The sequence below is a fragment of the Convolutriloba macropyga genome, chromosome 7 (genome assembly GCF_964194025.1).
Source record: "Convolutriloba macropyga chromosome 7, txConMacr16.3, whole genome shotgun sequence".
Lineage (NCBI taxonomy): Eukaryota > Metazoa > Xenacoelomorpha > Acoela > Convolutidae > Convolutriloba > Convolutriloba macropyga.
This window is the reverse complement of record NC_134474.1, coordinates 37084691-37102640: the sequence shown is the minus strand read 5'-3', so window position 1 is coordinate 37102640 and position 17950 is coordinate 37084691. Positions and strand designations below refer to the sequence as shown.

Here is a 17950-nt window from a genome sequence, read left to right as displayed (position 1 = left end):
ACCATGGTGCGCCTCTACAGTTTTTGTGTGTTTATTACAGTAACAATTCGACGCCAAAAAACATATACTGAAAACGTGAAGACAGAAAAATAATTAACGCCCGAAACCATATACATTTTTTCCACTCAAGATGCAATCGAAAAAGTTGTAAATTTTTATCAGTTAAACAGTTGTTTTGTTTTGGTTCCTAAGAGCAATAGCAAAAAGAAACATGGCTCGACATACCCAGAACGGGGCCCCTTTAAAAATTTGTCCCCAGTAAAAATTTTATATTTAACGATATTTTAACCCTAAACAGAACTGCGAAGTCTACCAGCTTTTCTGTCACCCATGAGATGGATCTGATTACATTTTTTACAGAATTGTAAATTACCAAAATCATCAAAAGTTTTATCAAAATCATCAAAAATTGAAACTTTTTGAAATTTTTATCCAGGAAAGGGCGATAACCAGTTTTAACACAAGGCGCTGAAAAATACTCAGAGGTAGATAAAAGTTGGAGAAAGAGCAAATTGTTTAAACTTTTACTTCAAATTTTAGAACTTGCATTTTTTCACGTAGGGGTCATCCTCAGTAAAATATCTCATGTTTGAATATTTCAACCTTGCGAGAAAATCCAGGCTATCATTGATACACACCAGAAAGGATTGATGATTTTTCAAAACTCGTCAGCTTTCGGTGCGCTGCTTTTAGAATAACACGGTGACCACTAATTCATCTGTCCAAAAACGTTTCAAAATATCTTCCCAATGAGATAAAAAATTCTGGTCTGGTCTGGTCTGGTCCCGACCATGAAACCGACATATAACCGATTCCGTGGGAAATTGCAAAAAAGTGAAAAAAGTTAGGGGATTCTGGTACCTGTTTTGATTCTCTGTTTCTCATCCCCTGCCCTACGACATGACTACCAAAATCTGGTGCTATTACCTTTGAAAATGAGGAAATTTGGAAAAAAAATTGATGAACAAAACACAATCATTTTGCCGATAAAACGTTCACTCCACTTCACTGCGCGGGCCCTTAAAAATAATCATGAAAAGCAAACCGTTCTCAGATCTCATTGGATTATTTATCTTTCTAATAATAAACAAAAATGAAAACCCTGATCCCATACTCAGTTATTATATGTGCATAAATGAAATAAACTACGTGAATATCGTCGGTCAGCAGGAAGCGAGAAAAAATTATTGAAAAACACTGAATGATTTCTTTGTTTCTAACATGAGCGCATCCCTTTATATAGAAACAAAGGAGCATTCAAAAGTTATTTTTATTGCTATGAAGAAAGCAACAAATCCATTAATTTAATAATTTGACAATTTGATTTTTACAATAACATTAATATTTACTTGCATGGGTTGTGTATGATTATTTCAATTGAGTTCAGGAAACCGAACTGAACGCATATTTTTTCACTTGCGGGATTTCAAAAACACTTCAACAAAATTCTCAGTTAAACGAGACGCTCTACCAATGCTCCTCTTCGGGTCGTTCTGCCGGAAGTCGAAAAACAATCGATTCAAAGCCGTGCATGAAAAAATCTCACAAAAGTTCACAGAACATATGAACACAAAAGCTTTCATCCCACCGCTTAGCAGCATACTTCCTAATATCATTTTTACCAATTGCTAACAGCCTCAAAGTTGTACGTGTTAAGCTACCTCTCTAATCAACTCAATCTTTTGCACCACGGGATACAGAGCACAGACCATAGTTAGAAAAGAAGAAATATTATCAAAATTATTTTCCTAAGCAACGAAAAACATGACCATTTCATAATCTCCAAGATTATTTACATAAACTTGCCTGAGCTAAATTGTGAAAACTAATTCATGCTTAGCATATGTACAACATCTTAACACTCAGCATACGGACAACATTTTGATCATTCTATAGGAGGAAAATTCCATTAAAATTTTTGGATCTTTTCCGTTTGTGCCCCCCCCAGTACGTTATGCGCCCCCCAGTTACAGAGCACGTGCCATTACATAGTAAATTACTATGTAAAAATATTGCACGTGCGTCTGGGGGTGCAAATAATATGCGCCCACTAAGCTGGGGGGGCACAAACGGAAAAGATCCAAATTTTTATTCAATTCGTGCAATAAATGGATCTTTTCCGTTTGTGACCCCCCAGTACGATATGCGCCCCCCAGTTACAGAGCACGTGCCATTACATAGTAAATCATTGTGTAAAAATATGGCACATGCGTCTGGGGGGCGCAAATAATATGCGCCCACTAAGCTGGGGGGGACACAAACGGAAAAGATCCCAATAAATTAACATTTCTCCATTCTCCACAAGCGCAAAGCGCATCTATTCGGTTTTTACCGATTCCCCAAATTTTATGCACCCAAGTGTACACGATAATTTTTATTTAGAAGCGTGGCATCAAGTAATACGTGAATTGAAGTTGGGGGTCTGGAGAAGGGACAGCAGAATAAATCCTCCGACGCAATTGTGCCGAGAAAAATCATACCGGATAAATAGGCACTGCAGTGTCGTGTATGGCGAGAATGTGGGATATTTTCTGCTTCTTCAGCTGTTCGTAGTCTTTGCTATCTATAAAAAAATTTAAATGTTTTTGGGTTTGAACGAGGACTAATAAAATTGAGTTACCTCTTAAGTTGCCAAGATAGAGACCAGGTAGAATCTGAAAATAGAATATGATCAATTACTATTATACTTATGTAAATTTGAATACTGCCAATTAATCAGCAAAGATTATTTTAACTTACAAAGATTATTTTGTATTATCTTTCAACAACTGAACGGAATCAAATAACAAACGAAATAAAAAATTGAGGACTGTAATTGTAAAGTACAGACTTGTAACAAAACAATTGTCTATTCCTATAGCTTCAGATCGAATTAGGAAAATGTTCCTTAATATTGCCCCCCAAAATTTTAAATAACTTTTTAAAAACTAAAATTTTACCTTACTCATCCCATGGCCCATTCTCAATTTCCGGAATGCCTGAAACAAGCGAGATTAGGAAAAAGAATGGATAAAATGATTCCAGCTTTAAATCATCAAACCTTTTTCAGACAGGCTATTTTCTTCGTTTCTTCTTCCTCATCCCGTGGTTGCATTGATGAGATAAAAGCTTCAACCTAATGAAAAGGTATCGGTAAATTTTTCAGCAAATACTTTCTGAACTAGAAATGTGCTCATTTGAGCCGCAAGAGGGATAGAGAATTTAGCACTCGGAAACACAAAAGCTATAGTTTTCTAATGCACTACCTCAGAAAGAAAATATAGAGAAATCCATAGTCATTATCAAAGAAACACACATAAAACCAAATTATGCCCGGAAAAGAGTAAGTTCTCCTTACAATTACATGGAGTACGAAATTGCAAATTCGTTCAGCTCATTCCCAGACATTCAAATTTTTATGAGTTTTGCAATACCATCAATTAATCAAAATAAATTTCCGGATTTGGTAGAATAAAGCTTTTCGATCATGAATCGTCGCACAATCTAGCCCGATCTGGAAAAAAAAAAACCCGTGAAACATAAAAAAGCCTAAAATCTGAAGAAAATTTTGGTAACAAATTTTAATATGAGACACATGAAATTAAAAACTGAAACGAACGAATTTTTCACAGTGGGAAATTGATTTTGAGAATTCAAGCAATTTTTAATGAAGAAGAAGAAGAAGAAGAAAAAGAAGAAGCGCTGTGGTTGAGGTGTACTTGCTAACTCCAAACCAACTTTTCCAAAAAACAGCTATTTTTCGATAGTGCTGTTTTATTTCGATTTAAAAAAAAATCATCGACGTACGTCTCTAGTTCACAGGTTAAGGCTGGAAAAACAATTGAATTGAAAAGTTGATGAGCTGAGTTGAAGTTCTTTTCGCAGATTTGCGTTGTTTTATTGAAGCTACTGACCGATAAGCATTAATTATTAGATGCTTCAAATAATGACTGTGGGATAACGTGCTTGAAAAATTACACCTAGGTAACAGAAGGTTTTAGAAAATTGTGCCCCCCACTACCTTTTGCGCCACCAGTTACAGAGAAAGTGCCATCACATGGTAAATCAATATGTAAAAATATGGCACGTGGGTCTGGGGAATGCAAATAATATACACCCACTAAGCTGGGGGCACAAACGGAAAAGATCCAACTTTTCGTCGACAGCGTAATGGCTACCTCTTCTGAATTTTATACATTTTGTCTTGTTTACATTGATTTTCAATTAGTTCCTACTACAGAACGTGTTCAGATTATTCGGCTCTTTTCCGTTTATGCCCCCCCAGCTTAGTGGGTGCATATTATTTGCACCCCCCAGACGCACGTGCCATTTTTTTAAATGATGATTTACTATGTAATGGCACGCGCTCTGTAACTGGGGGGAGCATAACGTACTGGGGGGGGGGGGGGGCACTAACGGAAAAGATCCGATTGTTCAAACTTTGTTGTAGTTGGTGAAATGTAACATCAAGCCCCTGCTATTTCAACTCAGCTATATAAATCAGCTATAAATAAACTAAAAAAAGTGGTAATGTAATATCCGTGCACTGTCTACGGTTACGGTTTGGGTTGGATGTTATTCTTATGAACTTTAAACCTCGGAGTTACAGGAAAATTCTCCAAGTTTCAGACTTGAGTTTAATTGATTAGATGTAAAGGTACAATCAGTTTAATACAAAGTTAGATCTATTGCTTGTAAATATTAGAAGTTTTGTGGAGATGAGAGATGTAAAGCAATCAAAGAGAGACAGCTCGATTGTGTAAGGTTTAGTTTTGAATATGTTCTTTGGTTTCAGTCCTATCAATGGTTAATTAATCCTAAGGTTATTTTTACCAACTTTCGTTAATCTCCTCGGGATTTTCTCATAGTTAATTTCTACCGCACGGGTCCCTGTTAGTTAAACTAACAGATAACAGGTTTACCTGCTTGACGAATCCCGTCATGAACAAACATTCCTTGACGTGTCCCGTCAAGATGAAAATCCATGATGATTCCCATCATTATTTTAAGATGCTTTCTCTATATTGTTAAAATCCGGTTTACTATTAGTAACCATCTCTTTTTGTTCTATTTGTTTCTGAAAATTTCGAATTATGCGTTTAATATGTAATTTATGAGCTTGTCATACATTATGGTTCACTATTATGCCTCCCCCTTAAAAAATGTGAGTGTTCCACTCACTCACACAGCAAGAGTTTCAATTGTCCATTTTCAAGTTCGTATATTCTTGTGCTTTTTCAATGCCGTACTTGTCATAAATATTACGGGCCTCCTCGTCTTCCATAATTTCTTTGCTTGAAGAATGATTTTGAACATGTCCTCACGACCACCCTTGTCCGGATGACAGAGCTTTGCCAATGTTTTGAAATGTTTCCTGATAGTACTGGTTGTGGGCCCCTGTGGCAGGAATGGAAGTTCAAAAAAAATTGGAGGTCGAATGAACGGGCTCTGAGCGTTGATCGCCTCCAGCCTCCTCTGTATGACCTTCTTTGAGGTTTGCTCTGTTTTTACTCTACCCCTTAGCTTTCTATTGTCTATCTCGGCATTCTCCAACTCCCGAGCTAAGTACTCCCGCTCGTCCACCAGAGCAATACATTCCCTTGTTTTTGTTTCCGCTACATTTGTAACCTCCTCCAACTCTTTCTTCTATGTTTCCACCAGCCACCTGCAGGATTCCCGCTGATTCCCAGCGTATTCAAGTTGCCGTTTGGTCTCCAGCAATTGATTACCTAATCTTTGACTTTCAAGTTTTAACTGCCGGAGCTCCTCTTCAAGCCAAGCCCCGGCTGTTCCCAGCATTTCGCTGTCGTCAATCTTCTTTTGTTGTTCCTCGATTCTGTGTTGCATCTCAATTAACTCCCCAACGCTAATTGCGTCTCTATCTACTATATTGGTTGGTTGCAGCTGCGTCAGTGGCACCACGTACCTTTTGTTTGAGGTTACTCCAACAATCCGATACACTTGGTGCCTGACTATCGACCTGATCTCGAACAACTCGGGTAGGTAGAAGCAATAATCACCGATTTTTGGTTCTGCCATTCCTACATATCATACACGTAAATTAGTCTAATGTATCAATCTCAATTTCTGCCATATCTGGTACAGAATTTGGCTTTTTTGCTTTTATAACTTCGATGTTTGCTTCATCATCACACCGTTCAACTGTCCTTTTTCTTGTCAACTTTTGTTCCTTTGTACGTTGTTTTAGATGATGAAAATAACCTAGTTCCCCCATTAGGTTAATGGGTTGCAGTGCAATTACAGGATTGGTGCCAATGCGTAGCATATCGATTGAAAGAAACACGCGTACCAAACAAAATATGATTTTAGATCCAATGAAAATAGTCGTTAAACTGATGGTTATTTCCCTGGCCACATGCCAGATTAGTTTCACTTCATTCCCCAAGTATTCAAAAATTAGCAATTTAAGCCACTGATTATTGTATTTTAAGTCCGTGTTGAAATACTCTAGAGTCTCATGCTCATATAAACCTTGTACCAGGAAAACTTCTCTCCCTGTTATCGTCTTTCTCGAATGCCTTAACCTTTGGGCCTTTTTGCTAAGTTCTAGGTCCTTGTCATTGAAAAACCCTTCCATTGGCGCCGAAGTTGACCAATTGACGTTAACTCTATAATTAGGCATATCATTGGGTTTTTCAATTAATTGTATCCTTCGCCCGTGTTATCCATGACCCATTCTGCAATTCAAGAGCGTTCGGGTACATGGGGTTGTAATTAATCAGTCTGAAATTTCTATGGAATACTCTAGAAATGGGGGTCCATGTATCTAATTACTTCTGAAGTATTGTCAGAAAACACCCTAACTGGTACTTCCTCCGTACAAAACTGGTTTTCGATAACATGTACGATTACTTTAGCGCACCTATGGACATAAAGTATTCCTCCCGCTCTTTCTGCGTGTGTACCCAGAGCGTTTTGTTGACTTAAGAAAATTTGGTGTGAATTTCCGTTAATTGATGTCGTTAGAATCATAGCTCTGTACAGTTTTTCTATGTGACAATTTAATAACTCTATTTGTTTCAGGTTTTCAAGCATGCCTCGAAAATCCCACACAAAAAGTTGGTCGAGTTTTATGTCCCTGAGATCTGTCTCAGATTTATCTGTTGTTGAAAAATTTTGTTCCATGGCCGTCAACTTTTCGGTTGTGTAAAACAAATTTCTGTGGTTTGTTTCAAAAAGCAGAAAATTGTCTATATGTTCTGTCTTGTTTTTCAACTGGACAACTAAATTTCTTTTTCTGTCTAATTTGCTCGTCAAGTACTTTTTGTTTCCAGCGCGGTCTATTTTTGCTGTTATTGAGTCTGAAAATTCAACGATCGTTAAGATGTTTGGTTTTTTGTCTTTGTCGAACAAATATTGTACTGAATCTATTTCAAATGTGTCTCCTTGATATAACAAGGTCTGCTCCTGTTTCAAAAGGTCTATAAAAATTATAACCATGTTCCTTCATTTGCTTCCCTAGTTTCAATGAACAAATTCCCCATGAAAAATTCAGCACTTATCATGATGTTACCTTTCTGTGTTTCACCTTTTGGATTGATCCAATCCACGGGGTAGACATAATTCAATCCTTTCTCATCTCCGCCTTTCATGGAAGTTTTTGTTATCTTCTGAACAAATTCAGCGTCGGTTCGGTCAGGAATAATCTCGTTGAGGACTTCTTTGGGAGCACTGAATTCAAAATCACCAAGACCCGTTAACCGCGCCTTGTGTCCCTGCCATAGATTTTGAAAGACTCACTCTTTTATTGGGTAAAACGTTAGAAATATTTGTGATTTTTCGTTTAAGTAATTTGCGTCGTCATACCAACTACTTTTTTCAGCACAGTTACTGTATATGCAGCACTGTACATGCAGTATTTTAGTTTACTCATGCTGCTTTTGGCGTATATCAGTCCTCCTTTTTTTACCTGCTCCTCATTTATATGTGACGTTTCACATTTTGTCGGTTCCGTCATTGCAAATTTCTGCGTCTGTAGAATGATTTCAAAATCATACCCCACAATCTCCAAGGATTGTGAAAAACCTAATATTCTAACCAACTGAAGAAGTTTCCAGTTCAGCTGCACGATCCGATGTGGGTTCCACGCCCTCTGCATTTTGTCGTATCACCTTTTAAAAAAATACATCATTATCAAATTTTTCATCTGCATCGTTATCCTTGCATAAAAAATAGTCTTTCAGTTTCCGTGGTCTTGTTATTCCCGAGGCACTTCTTGTCTGATATCGTCATTCGGCGACATTTTTCGAAGTAGAAGCCGTGCTCGTATTTGGAAATTCTTCGCCTTCACTCCTTTCGGATGTTGACACCAGTCTATCTCGCTTCTGCATTGTGGCTACTTTGGGCGCAGTTATCTTTGTGCTTCTGCTCTTTTTGTTGGTGTTAGTATTTATTGATTCTCTTGTACTCCCTCCCATAGGTGTTTGAAGCGATTCATCTTTGACTGTCTCATTGTGAGTTTCATTATTAGGATTAAATTGACTAAAATTTCCTTCAGGTTGAACTTCTCTTCTTTCAGTTTCATTCAATTTTGGGGTCACCACTTCAATTTCCACAAAATCATTGCCCTCCGTAAGGTCTTTTTGTGTTATTCTCGGTTCAATCTTTCCCTTCTTAGAATCTTTTTTATCAGTGGTAGCACTTCTACTCTTAAAACGTTTGAGTCGATCGTAGTCGACCTTTTGTTGTTTTTTTGTTTTCACATCCTCAATAACAAAGCTCAGATTGTTTATTATTTCACGTATTACCTGCGGTCCGCTGTAAAAGGAAATAAACTTCTTTGTCTAGCCTGTTTTCATTTTGGGGTTGAACACCATTACTAAATCATCTACTTCATATTGTGGTCCAAATGTGCTACGGTCATAGTAGGTTTTTTGTCTTTCTTGCTCCACATACATGCTTTCCCGTACCAGCTCATTGCACGTTTGTAGTTCGTCTTTCAAGCAACCAACGTAATCACTCAAAGTTGGGTAGATTTTGGTTTGTATTGTTTGATACATGCAATCAATCGTCAGCGCGCATGATGGTCCAAGAAGAAGGTAAAAGGGGCTGTACTTCGTAACAGAGTGAATTGATGATCTGTACGCCATCGTTACTAGCGGAAGGTAGTCGCTCCAGGTGTTGTGATGTTCACCCACAAATCTTGCAAGACTCTCTTTGATTGTGCGATTGGTGCGCTCTATGATTGCGTTTCCTTGAGGGTGATAAGCTGTTTTTGAAGTCCTGTTAATTCCCAGCTCTTTACACATGTTCTTGAAAAGATTCGACATAAAATTACTGCCCCTGTCGCTATTAAGATTTGCCGGAAAACCAAACCTTGAAACCCATACGTTTACAAAGGCCTTAGCTACCGTTGAAGCTTCTTGGTTGCTCATGGGAATTGCTTCATACCATTTTGTAAACTGATCTCCAATTAACAGAATGTATTTGTTTCCGCTGGACTCGGGTAAAGGTCCAATAATGTCTAAGGCAACTTGCCAGAACTTTGTTTCCACGTTGTCAGGCTGTGTATGTGTTTCTGGTGTGGAGATTTCTTTTGACGGCATTATTTGCAAGAACTTACCCACTCGTGGACATCTTTTTTCGTCCCGGGCCAGTAGAATCGTTCTTGAACCCGATCAAATGTCTTGGCCATACCAAAGTTTCCGCAATGTTCATGAAGGAAAGGTAGAATTTCTTTTAAAAGTGATCTCCGAATGACTATTTGTGTTAAGTTATTAAATTCGTCAATACGTTTCTGTGTCTTGATTAGATCTTTTTCAATCCTTAAGTTTCTGAAATCAGTCCAATTTTTCCACAGTGCCCTAGAGGCTCCTGCCATGTGTTTTCTTTGAGGGCGCTTCCCCTTCTCAATGCAATTTCTCAGTATAATGAGGTCGGCTGCATTTTTCTGATGTTCAACTAGCTTTTCAATCAATTTCCCTAGTCTATTGGACTACATATTTTTGTCTTCCGTATTTATTTGGTTGACTTGATCGCAGTTTTTATTCAGTCCGTGGAACTCTCGAAAGACAGTCTGAGTAAGGATCTTCTTTCCCATTTGGTGTTTGTTTTCAAAAACAAACTGTCCGAGATTTTTTTATCCATCTGGCCAATACTCCGTCTGATTCTTAAAAACTAAATAAACACAAGAGGGCCCTATGTTCGGTAACAATTACAAATTTTGACCCAAAACATAATTTCTGAAGTGTTGAGTGAAATAAACTATTGCAAAGAGTTCTCGCTATGTCGCAGAATAATTTCATTACTTTTGCTGAACGTTTTGCTTAACTCCTTCACCCCATTGTTGTCTTTGGGAAATAATTGCGCCAATGTCAAACAGAGAGGCGTTGGTTGTTAACGTATAGGGTTCCGTGTCATTCGGATAACCCAAAATTGGTGCTTTCTGTAGTGCTTGTTTAAGTTGTTCAACTGCTGATTCACACGCTTTGATCCAAGAAAAACGATCTTTTTGTTTAATAGCTTATAAAGCTTATAAAGCAGCTCTGCTATTTTTCCAAATCCCTGTATGAATCTTCTGTAAAAACCAACTAGTCCTAATATAGCTCTCAATTCTTTTATTATTCGTGGGTTTTTCATTTTACTGACTGCCGCTACTTTCTCCGGATCCACTTCTACGCCTTTATTTGATACAATGTGTCCCAGGAAATGAATTTTTTCCTGAAAAAAACCTGCATTTTGAGCCTTTTATTTTCAATCCAGCGTCTTTAAGTGGCCCAAGTACGAGATATAGGCGGTTGAGATGCTCCTCAATGGATCTACCGAAGATGATTATGTCATCCAGGTATACTAAAGCCACTTCATAGGAGAGTCCCGACATGATCAATTCCAATAAATTTTAGAAAGCTCCTGGCGCCGACGCCAAACCCATGGGTAGTCTCTTCCGTTTGTAGAGTCCCATTGGAGTTACAAAAGCTGTCACGTTCTGTGACTCTTCATTGAGTGCCATTTGAAAATATCCCGATGTCAAATCGATATTGGAAAGGTAACAATTTCCGTCGAGAGAATCAATAACGTCATTTATTCTTGGTAGCGGCCAACTGGTTTTCTCGATTTGTTTATTCAAACCTCTGTAATCTACAACTAGTCTGTAGCTGCCATCTTTCTTCTTCACCAATATTTATGGTGCTGCCCAATACGAATGGGTTGGTTCAATTAATTTTGCATCTTCTAGATCTTCGACAAATTTTTTTATTGCTTTTCTGTTATCAAAGCTCATACTGCAATAACTTCTTCTGAACGGCTGTGCATCTCTGTTGAGTTTAATCTGGTGTTTATTTTGTCACAATATCCTAAGTCATTTGAGTTTCGTGAGAAGACTGGTTGATGTCTCTTGAACAGTTCCTGTACTTTCTCTTTCTGCTGGTCATTTAGTTTAGAACCTTCCAAGTTTGCGTGTTTTCCTATTTGAAAAGTTTCCAATGTTTTTGGCTTATTTTGATTTGTGCAAATTCCATTCACAACTAAATTCTGTTTGTTTTCAAAGTAAGTTCCCACTTTAGTGCTTTTATAAACGATTACTGGTGCGTCCTTTAGATTTAACACTTTTATCATACTCCAACCATCTTCCATTGATATCCTACAGGCAGCTAAAAACAAACCAGTCTTTAATTCAAAATCTTCAATTGCTTCCACTAATCCTTCCACTCCCGGAATTTCTTCTCCGTTTTCATCAGCTAATCTAATTTTCATTAGACTTTCGTTTTTACTCTGTATGTACGTGTTTTGTCCCGCAATTGCAAAAACTTGAACACCTTGCGTTTTCTCTGTGGTGAGCGCAATTGAAATTTTAAAGTGACTGCTATATAGTTCTCTTCGTGTAAGTTCAATACACATTTATTGGTTTTCAGGAAATCAAATCCCAGCAGACATTCTATAGCTTCGTCTGCCGTTATCACAAACTCTTGTTCAACTTCCGGTAATCTTGGTTGCAAGTGTACCAAAAGCGTTACTCTGCCTATTATTTTGGCAGCTGAGTTATTGGCTGTTAACACTCGTTTTGTGTATGTTTGTACAATTCCCGGTTTTCCCAGTTTTTCGTATGTGGACCAGCTCAAAAGCGATATACTACTTCCACTGTCTATTAATACAACGCATCTGTTGCCATGAAGTATGATTTCTGCGTTTATACATTTAATTGTGTTTGTCGAACAAACTCTAATGACATTGCAGTTCTCGGTGGTTTTCTTTACAAAAGGGCAGTTTTTTTTCAAGTGTTGGGAACTTCCACATAGGAAACAATTTCGACAATTACTCGAAAGGTGTCCTTCTTGTCCGCAGGCTCTGCACTTGAAACCCTGCCTGTCGTTCCTCCTAGACGGTTCCTCTCTTCCAAAAGATCTGTCTCGGTGACTAGGCACTGGCGTTGGAAATCGCCGCCGATCGTTAAACCCACGATCTTGTTGCTGTCCTCTGTCACGTCTGTCGTCACCCCACCGTCCCCGGGAACCGCTTCGCTCCCTAGATTGGTTTCGACGGTTTTCTCGCTGTTTGTCATCTACTGACAATTGGTTCACAAGCTAGGTGGCGGCCTCCACTAAATCTTTTCTTTCATCTTGTCTAATTACCGCAAATTTTGTTGTTTGCCCTTCCTCCTCTATTCTTGTTACAGCTTCCAGATGCAATGCACTTTCCAAAACTGTTTCAATTTTCATATCTTTGTCGCAGATTTGCTTTCTGAGATCTAACCTCACCTGACTATAGTTGATTCCTTCTAGAAATCCTCTCAGAACGAGATGGTCTCTAATGTCTTGCGACTCCGTTGGGTAAGCTTTCAAAGCCAACTGCTTTAAATCTCCCAGAAAATCTGTCACTTTTTCTCCTGTTTGCTGTACGCGGCGAGCTAGCCGTCCCCGGAAAACGACCGGTTTTTCGCTGGAATGTTCTCGAAAAGCTTTAACGCATTCATCATAATTTTCTCGTGTAGCTTGCGGTAGAGTGCGATAGAACTCTATGGCAGACTTTTGTAGCCTAAGTGCAAATTAATACGGCCGTTCATCAACTTCGCGAGCCGGATCTCCTTCAGTTTTTTTCCACTTTTGTTGTTCCGCTAATAGAAAAAATATTTCAGCTAAAATGCGTCACGTAACTTTCCAAGTCGTTTGAACCGGTAAATGCTTCTTTTAATAGCATTCTAGAGGTTGAGCCCGTTGCCATTTTATTGTTCCCCTACTTGTATCGTGCCCTTTTAAAACTTTGTTAAGTTGTTGAAAATAATAGTTTCTATAAAAAATACTTGTCAAGTAGATCGTCACTGGAAGGTGTTTTCTATTTTTATCTTCGATTTTCTATAGCACTCTCCTTATTTTAATGTTTACAAACTTTTGTTTATAAAAATGTAACGCTTATTTCAATAGGGTATTTCTTTTTTACTTATTTATTTATTTTTCTTGATTTTTAAGGAAGTATTAATTTACAATCTTATAGACGACTGTCCCATCTATTTTTTTTTATTTTAATATGATTCTGGCTGAACTTCGATTTTCCTTGTTTTAGTGATGTCTTTAATATATATTTTTTCCATTTACGGCAAGGATGATATTAGGTGCTTTAGTTTTCTTTTACTTTCCCCTGCTTATTGTTACCTGATCAACTTTTTTTGCTTTTTTTCTCTTTTTTTTAATGGTAGTTTCAGAAAAAGTTAATATATAACTTTCAGCAACTGTTTCAATTGATTTAACAACCCGACTATCCGGCACTGTTTTTCCCGATGGTTATGCCGCTCGTTTTCTAAAAGTCAATTTAGCAACTCAGGTCAAAAGAAAAAAATATTTCCTAGACTAATAAGAATTACGCAGTGGCGATCAGTTTCAATTACGAACGACAAAAACAAGAAAGAACTCTTTATTTCTACTCACTTGGTATGATGCAGTCTTTCCTCACAGGGAAGTTTCTGTCTCCACCAACGAGTAAAAAAAAAGCACCACGCGAGTAAATTCTCACTTGTTTTCCGGCGACTGATGTCCTGTGACTGATATCCTCCGCTCTGGCTTCTGCAATTGATTCCCACAAAAATTGGTGGAAATTGGTTGTGATTGAAGATTTGTTATCCCAAATCTTTGTGTTTGCTTCGAGAATAATTCGATTCTCGGAGTTTTTGGGGTGAAAGTGCTTTTTATTTGCGTCTCCCTACCGACAAATTTGTTAAAGATTTTAAAATGTTAACTTTCCTTTAAATCCCTGTCGCCAGTGTAATATCCGTGCACTGTCTACGGTTACGGTTTGGGTTGGATGTTATTCTTAAAAACTTTATACCTCGGAGTTACTGAGGAAAATTTTCCAAGTTTCAGACTTGAATTTAATTGAGCAGATGTAAAGGTACAATCAGTTTAATACAAAGTTAGATCTATTGCTTGTAAAAATTAGAAAATTTGTGGAGATGAGAGATGTAAAGCAAGTAAAGAGAGGCAGCTCGATTGTGCAAGGCTTAGTTTTGAATATGTTCTTTGGTTTCAGTCCTATCAATGGTTAGTTAATCCTGGGTTAACTTTACCCATTTTCGTTAATCTCCTTGGGATTTTCTCATAGTTATTTTCTACCGCACGGGTCCCTGTTAGTTAAACTAACAGACAACAGGTTTACCTCTTTGACGAATCCCGTCATGAACAAACATTCCTTGACGTGTCCCGTCCAGATGAAATTCCATGATGACTCCCATCATTATTTATGATGCTTTCTTTATTTTGTTAAAATCCGTTTTACTATTAGTAACCATCTCTTTTTGTTCTGCTATTTGTTTGTAAAAATTTCGAATTATGTGTTTAATATGTAATTTATGAGCATGTCATACATTATGGTTCACGATAGTAAGATTTTGTCTCCTTTGGAGGCTCCTGTTTTCTGTTCAAACTCAATTGACAGGAATTTTTTTATCGAGGATCTGCTGGAAATTGTATTTTAGCACTGATTGTATTGTGTGTAGCATGTTCCCGTGGCGCACCAGCTTTGTAAGCTACAGGTTCCTAATTACGAAGTTGAATGCTTTTTCGTAGTCCATGAAGCACGCAATGGATTTGTCATTGCAGCTGATGTTTTGCTTGGCTATTTTTTTCAAGCGCAAAAGTGCGTCGACTGTTGACAGTTAGCATCTGAAACCATATTGGCTCGGTGTCGAAATTAGATTTCGCAAGTCCCATGTTCACAAGCGCTGAAAAATGATACCTGTGAACAACTTGTACATGCAACATAACAAGCTAATGCCTCTGTTGCAACTTGGTTCTGTTTTGCTCCTTTTGCTTTTTTAAAGCAGTCTGATATATGATAACATCCAAATTCGGAGTACATTATGCTCTGCACAGCAGGGGTTAACTAAATAGTATGCGTATCTTTGTTTTTGCTGAAAACTTTTTTTATTACAAGTGTTCGTTAATTCATCCGGTCCCGCTGATATACCAATTTTTAACATAAAATCTTCAGTAATTTCTTCCAGTGTTATTGGAGCATTCAGATGTTCGGTAAATTTGCAGTTTGAGAAACGGTAATCGTGGTTTCCTAAGATTTGCTTGTCTGAAAATTCATCGGATATTTCACTCTTAGGTTTAAAAAAGAACTTGGAAACACGATTACCAAGGTGAAGTTGTAATTCGGGTTACTAATCTAAATAAAACTTTCAGAGTTTTCTGAAAATCTCCTTTTTCGATTCTGATTTTCTGATTAGAATTTTTCCCAGTCTTTTTTAGGCATCTTTTTGTGTTTTCTGCAAAGTTTCTTAAAGATTCTTTTCAATTTGAAAAATTATAATCTGCTTCTTGTCTCTGTCTGTATCTAGCTTTCACGTGCTTATGCAGTAGCTACAGTTCTTCTTTGAACCATTTTGGTGATTTTTTTCAGGCAGAATGGTTTGCCGATTCATAACTAACCATTGAGATTTCGTCATACGATATTTCTATTCCGCTGCTATTGTGGATTTTGAACACTTTTTGTTCTGTCGTTCAATTGTGTAAAATCGAATTTATGCGCTCTTTTTTTTCTGCTTTCAGTTATATCTCTTCTGCTTTTTAGGCCAAAGCAGCAAGAAACCTGTTTGTGTTTTGTTAAGAGTGAATTGGTGACTTTTGTCTCCTTAAAGTGTTCTGAGAGTTCGTTGCTAACGGAAAAAAATCGGTAACTCTTTTACCACGCTGATATTCGTATGTTACTTTTTTATTGTCGTTTATACAAAGAAGGTTCGAGCTAATCAGAAACTCGAAGAGTGAGTTACCTCTTTCCATTGAGTCGAGTCTGTAATTGAAGTCGCGACCCAGGATCATGCATTTTTGCCTTTCGTTCATTTTTTTAAGCACCTCGCTTTCTTTAGATGATTCTATTACATTTTTTGCTTCTCGCACTTTATTCGAAGCAGTTGTTTGCATTCTGTTTTTTGGCTGCCAATTTTTTGAGATTCAATGTTTTTGTTTACTTTCAGGGATTTTGTAATTTCGGAAACAAGACAATTGTCAGATGCTTCAGTGTTATCACTGTCTGGCTTTGTAACAAAAAGAACCAGGTTCTTTGAGCGCTTTTCTTGTTCAAACGTGTTTTGGTTAATGCCGCTGACAAATTCGGCGAAGCTCAAATTTGATGGGACTGCATTAGAGCTGGACTGGTTTGTTTCTTTTATCTTATCTAGTGACCTAGTAACTTCTTTTAATTTTTTCCAAGGCCTTCTCAAAACTTCTGAATACTTTTTTGTAGTCAGTGAAGCAAACATTGGATTTGTCTTTGCAGCTGATGTTATGCTTGACTGCTTATTTCAAATGCAAAAGTGCGTCGATTTTTGAAAGTTTACGTCTGAAATCATATTGGCTCGGTGTCAAATTTTTATTTCGCAATACCCTTGTTCACAAGCGCTGAAAAGAGGTACCTGTGAACAACTTGTACATACAACATGACATGCTGATGCCTCTGTTGGAACTTGATTCTGTTTTGCTCCCTTTGCCTTTTTAAAGTTTTTTGATATATGATAACATCAAAAAACGGAGTACATTATGCTCCGCAAAGCAGGGGCTAATCGTGTTCTTCATTACATCTGGTCTCGCTTATTTATCAGTCTTTAAATTTAGAGCTTCAGTAATTTCTTCAAGTGTTATTGGGGCTTTCAACTGTTCGGTACATTTCCAGTTTGAGAAACAATAATCGTAGGTTCCTAAGATTTGCTTGTCTAAAAGTTCATCCGATATTTCGCTCTCCGGTTTAAAAAGACCTTGGAAACACGATCCCAAGTTGGACTTGTAATCCGAGATACTTTGTTAAAATTTTCTTTGATCTCAGATGTCTCCAAAAATTTCTTCTTTCCGACTCCGTTTCTCTGCTTGAGAAAATTTTTCCGTTTTTTTGTGCATCCTTTTTTGTTTTCTGCAAAGTTTCCTAAAGATTCTTTTCATTTTAAAAATTATAATCTGCTTCTTGTCTCTGTCTGTATCTCGCTTTCACCTGCTTATGCAATAAGTGCAGTTCTCCTTTGAACCATTTCTGTGATATTTTAGGCAGAAGGGTTAGCCGATTCATGAATAACCATTGAAAATTCGTCTTACGATGTTTCTTATCCGTTGCTATCGTGCATTATGAACATTTTTTGTTCTTTCGTTCAATTGTTTAACATCGAATTTAAGCACGTGCCTCTTTCTGCTTTCAGCTATATCTTGTCTGCTTTTTAGGCTGAAGCAGCAAGAAACCTGTTTGTGTTTTGTTAAGAGTGAATTCGTGACTTTCATCTCCTTGAATGGTTCTGGGAGTTTTTTGCTAAAGGTAAAAAACGGTAACTTTCTTGCCACGCTGAAAATCGTACGTTACTTTTTTTATTCTCGTTATAATAAGAAGATTCCAGCTAATCAAAAACTCGCACAGTGAATTACCTCCTTCCATTAAGTCGAGTCTGCAATTGAAGTCGCGGCCAAGGATCATAATTGTTTTCCTTGGTAGCATTGGAAAGCTTCGGTAGGTGCTTGACATATTGGTTTTTGGTAGGAAATAT

At 37.5% G+C, this 17950-nt stretch overlaps 3 protein-coding genes across 3 annotated transcripts in view; all 3 read right to left on the bottom strand.

Annotated features, from left to right (window-relative positions):
• The window catches only part of LOC142342829 (uncharacterized), a 35379-nt gene extending 31907 nt beyond the window's left edge, over positions 1-3472 (bottom strand). The window contains exons 1-4 of the mRNA XM_075394428.1: positions 3041-3472; positions 2940-2978; positions 2621-2654; positions 2481-2563 (exon numbers count right to left, since the gene is read on the bottom strand). Coding sequence (XP_075250543.1) covers positions 2481-2563; positions 2621-2654; positions 2940-2978; positions 3041-3094 — 210 coding nt within the window. The 5' untranslated portion in view covers positions 3095-3472. The remainder of the gene's footprint in view (positions 1-2480; positions 2564-2620; positions 2655-2939; positions 2979-3040) is intronic.
• Positions 1-17950, bottom strand: part of LOC142342839 (small nuclear ribonucleoprotein F-like) — a 537554-nt gene that overhangs the window by 429443 nt on the left and 90161 nt on the right. The gene's annotated exons all lie outside the window — the stretch shown is intronic.
• Positions 1-17950, bottom strand: part of LOC142342838 (vesicle transport protein GOT1B-like) — a 456129-nt gene that overhangs the window by 348018 nt on the left and 90161 nt on the right. The window lies entirely within an intron of this gene.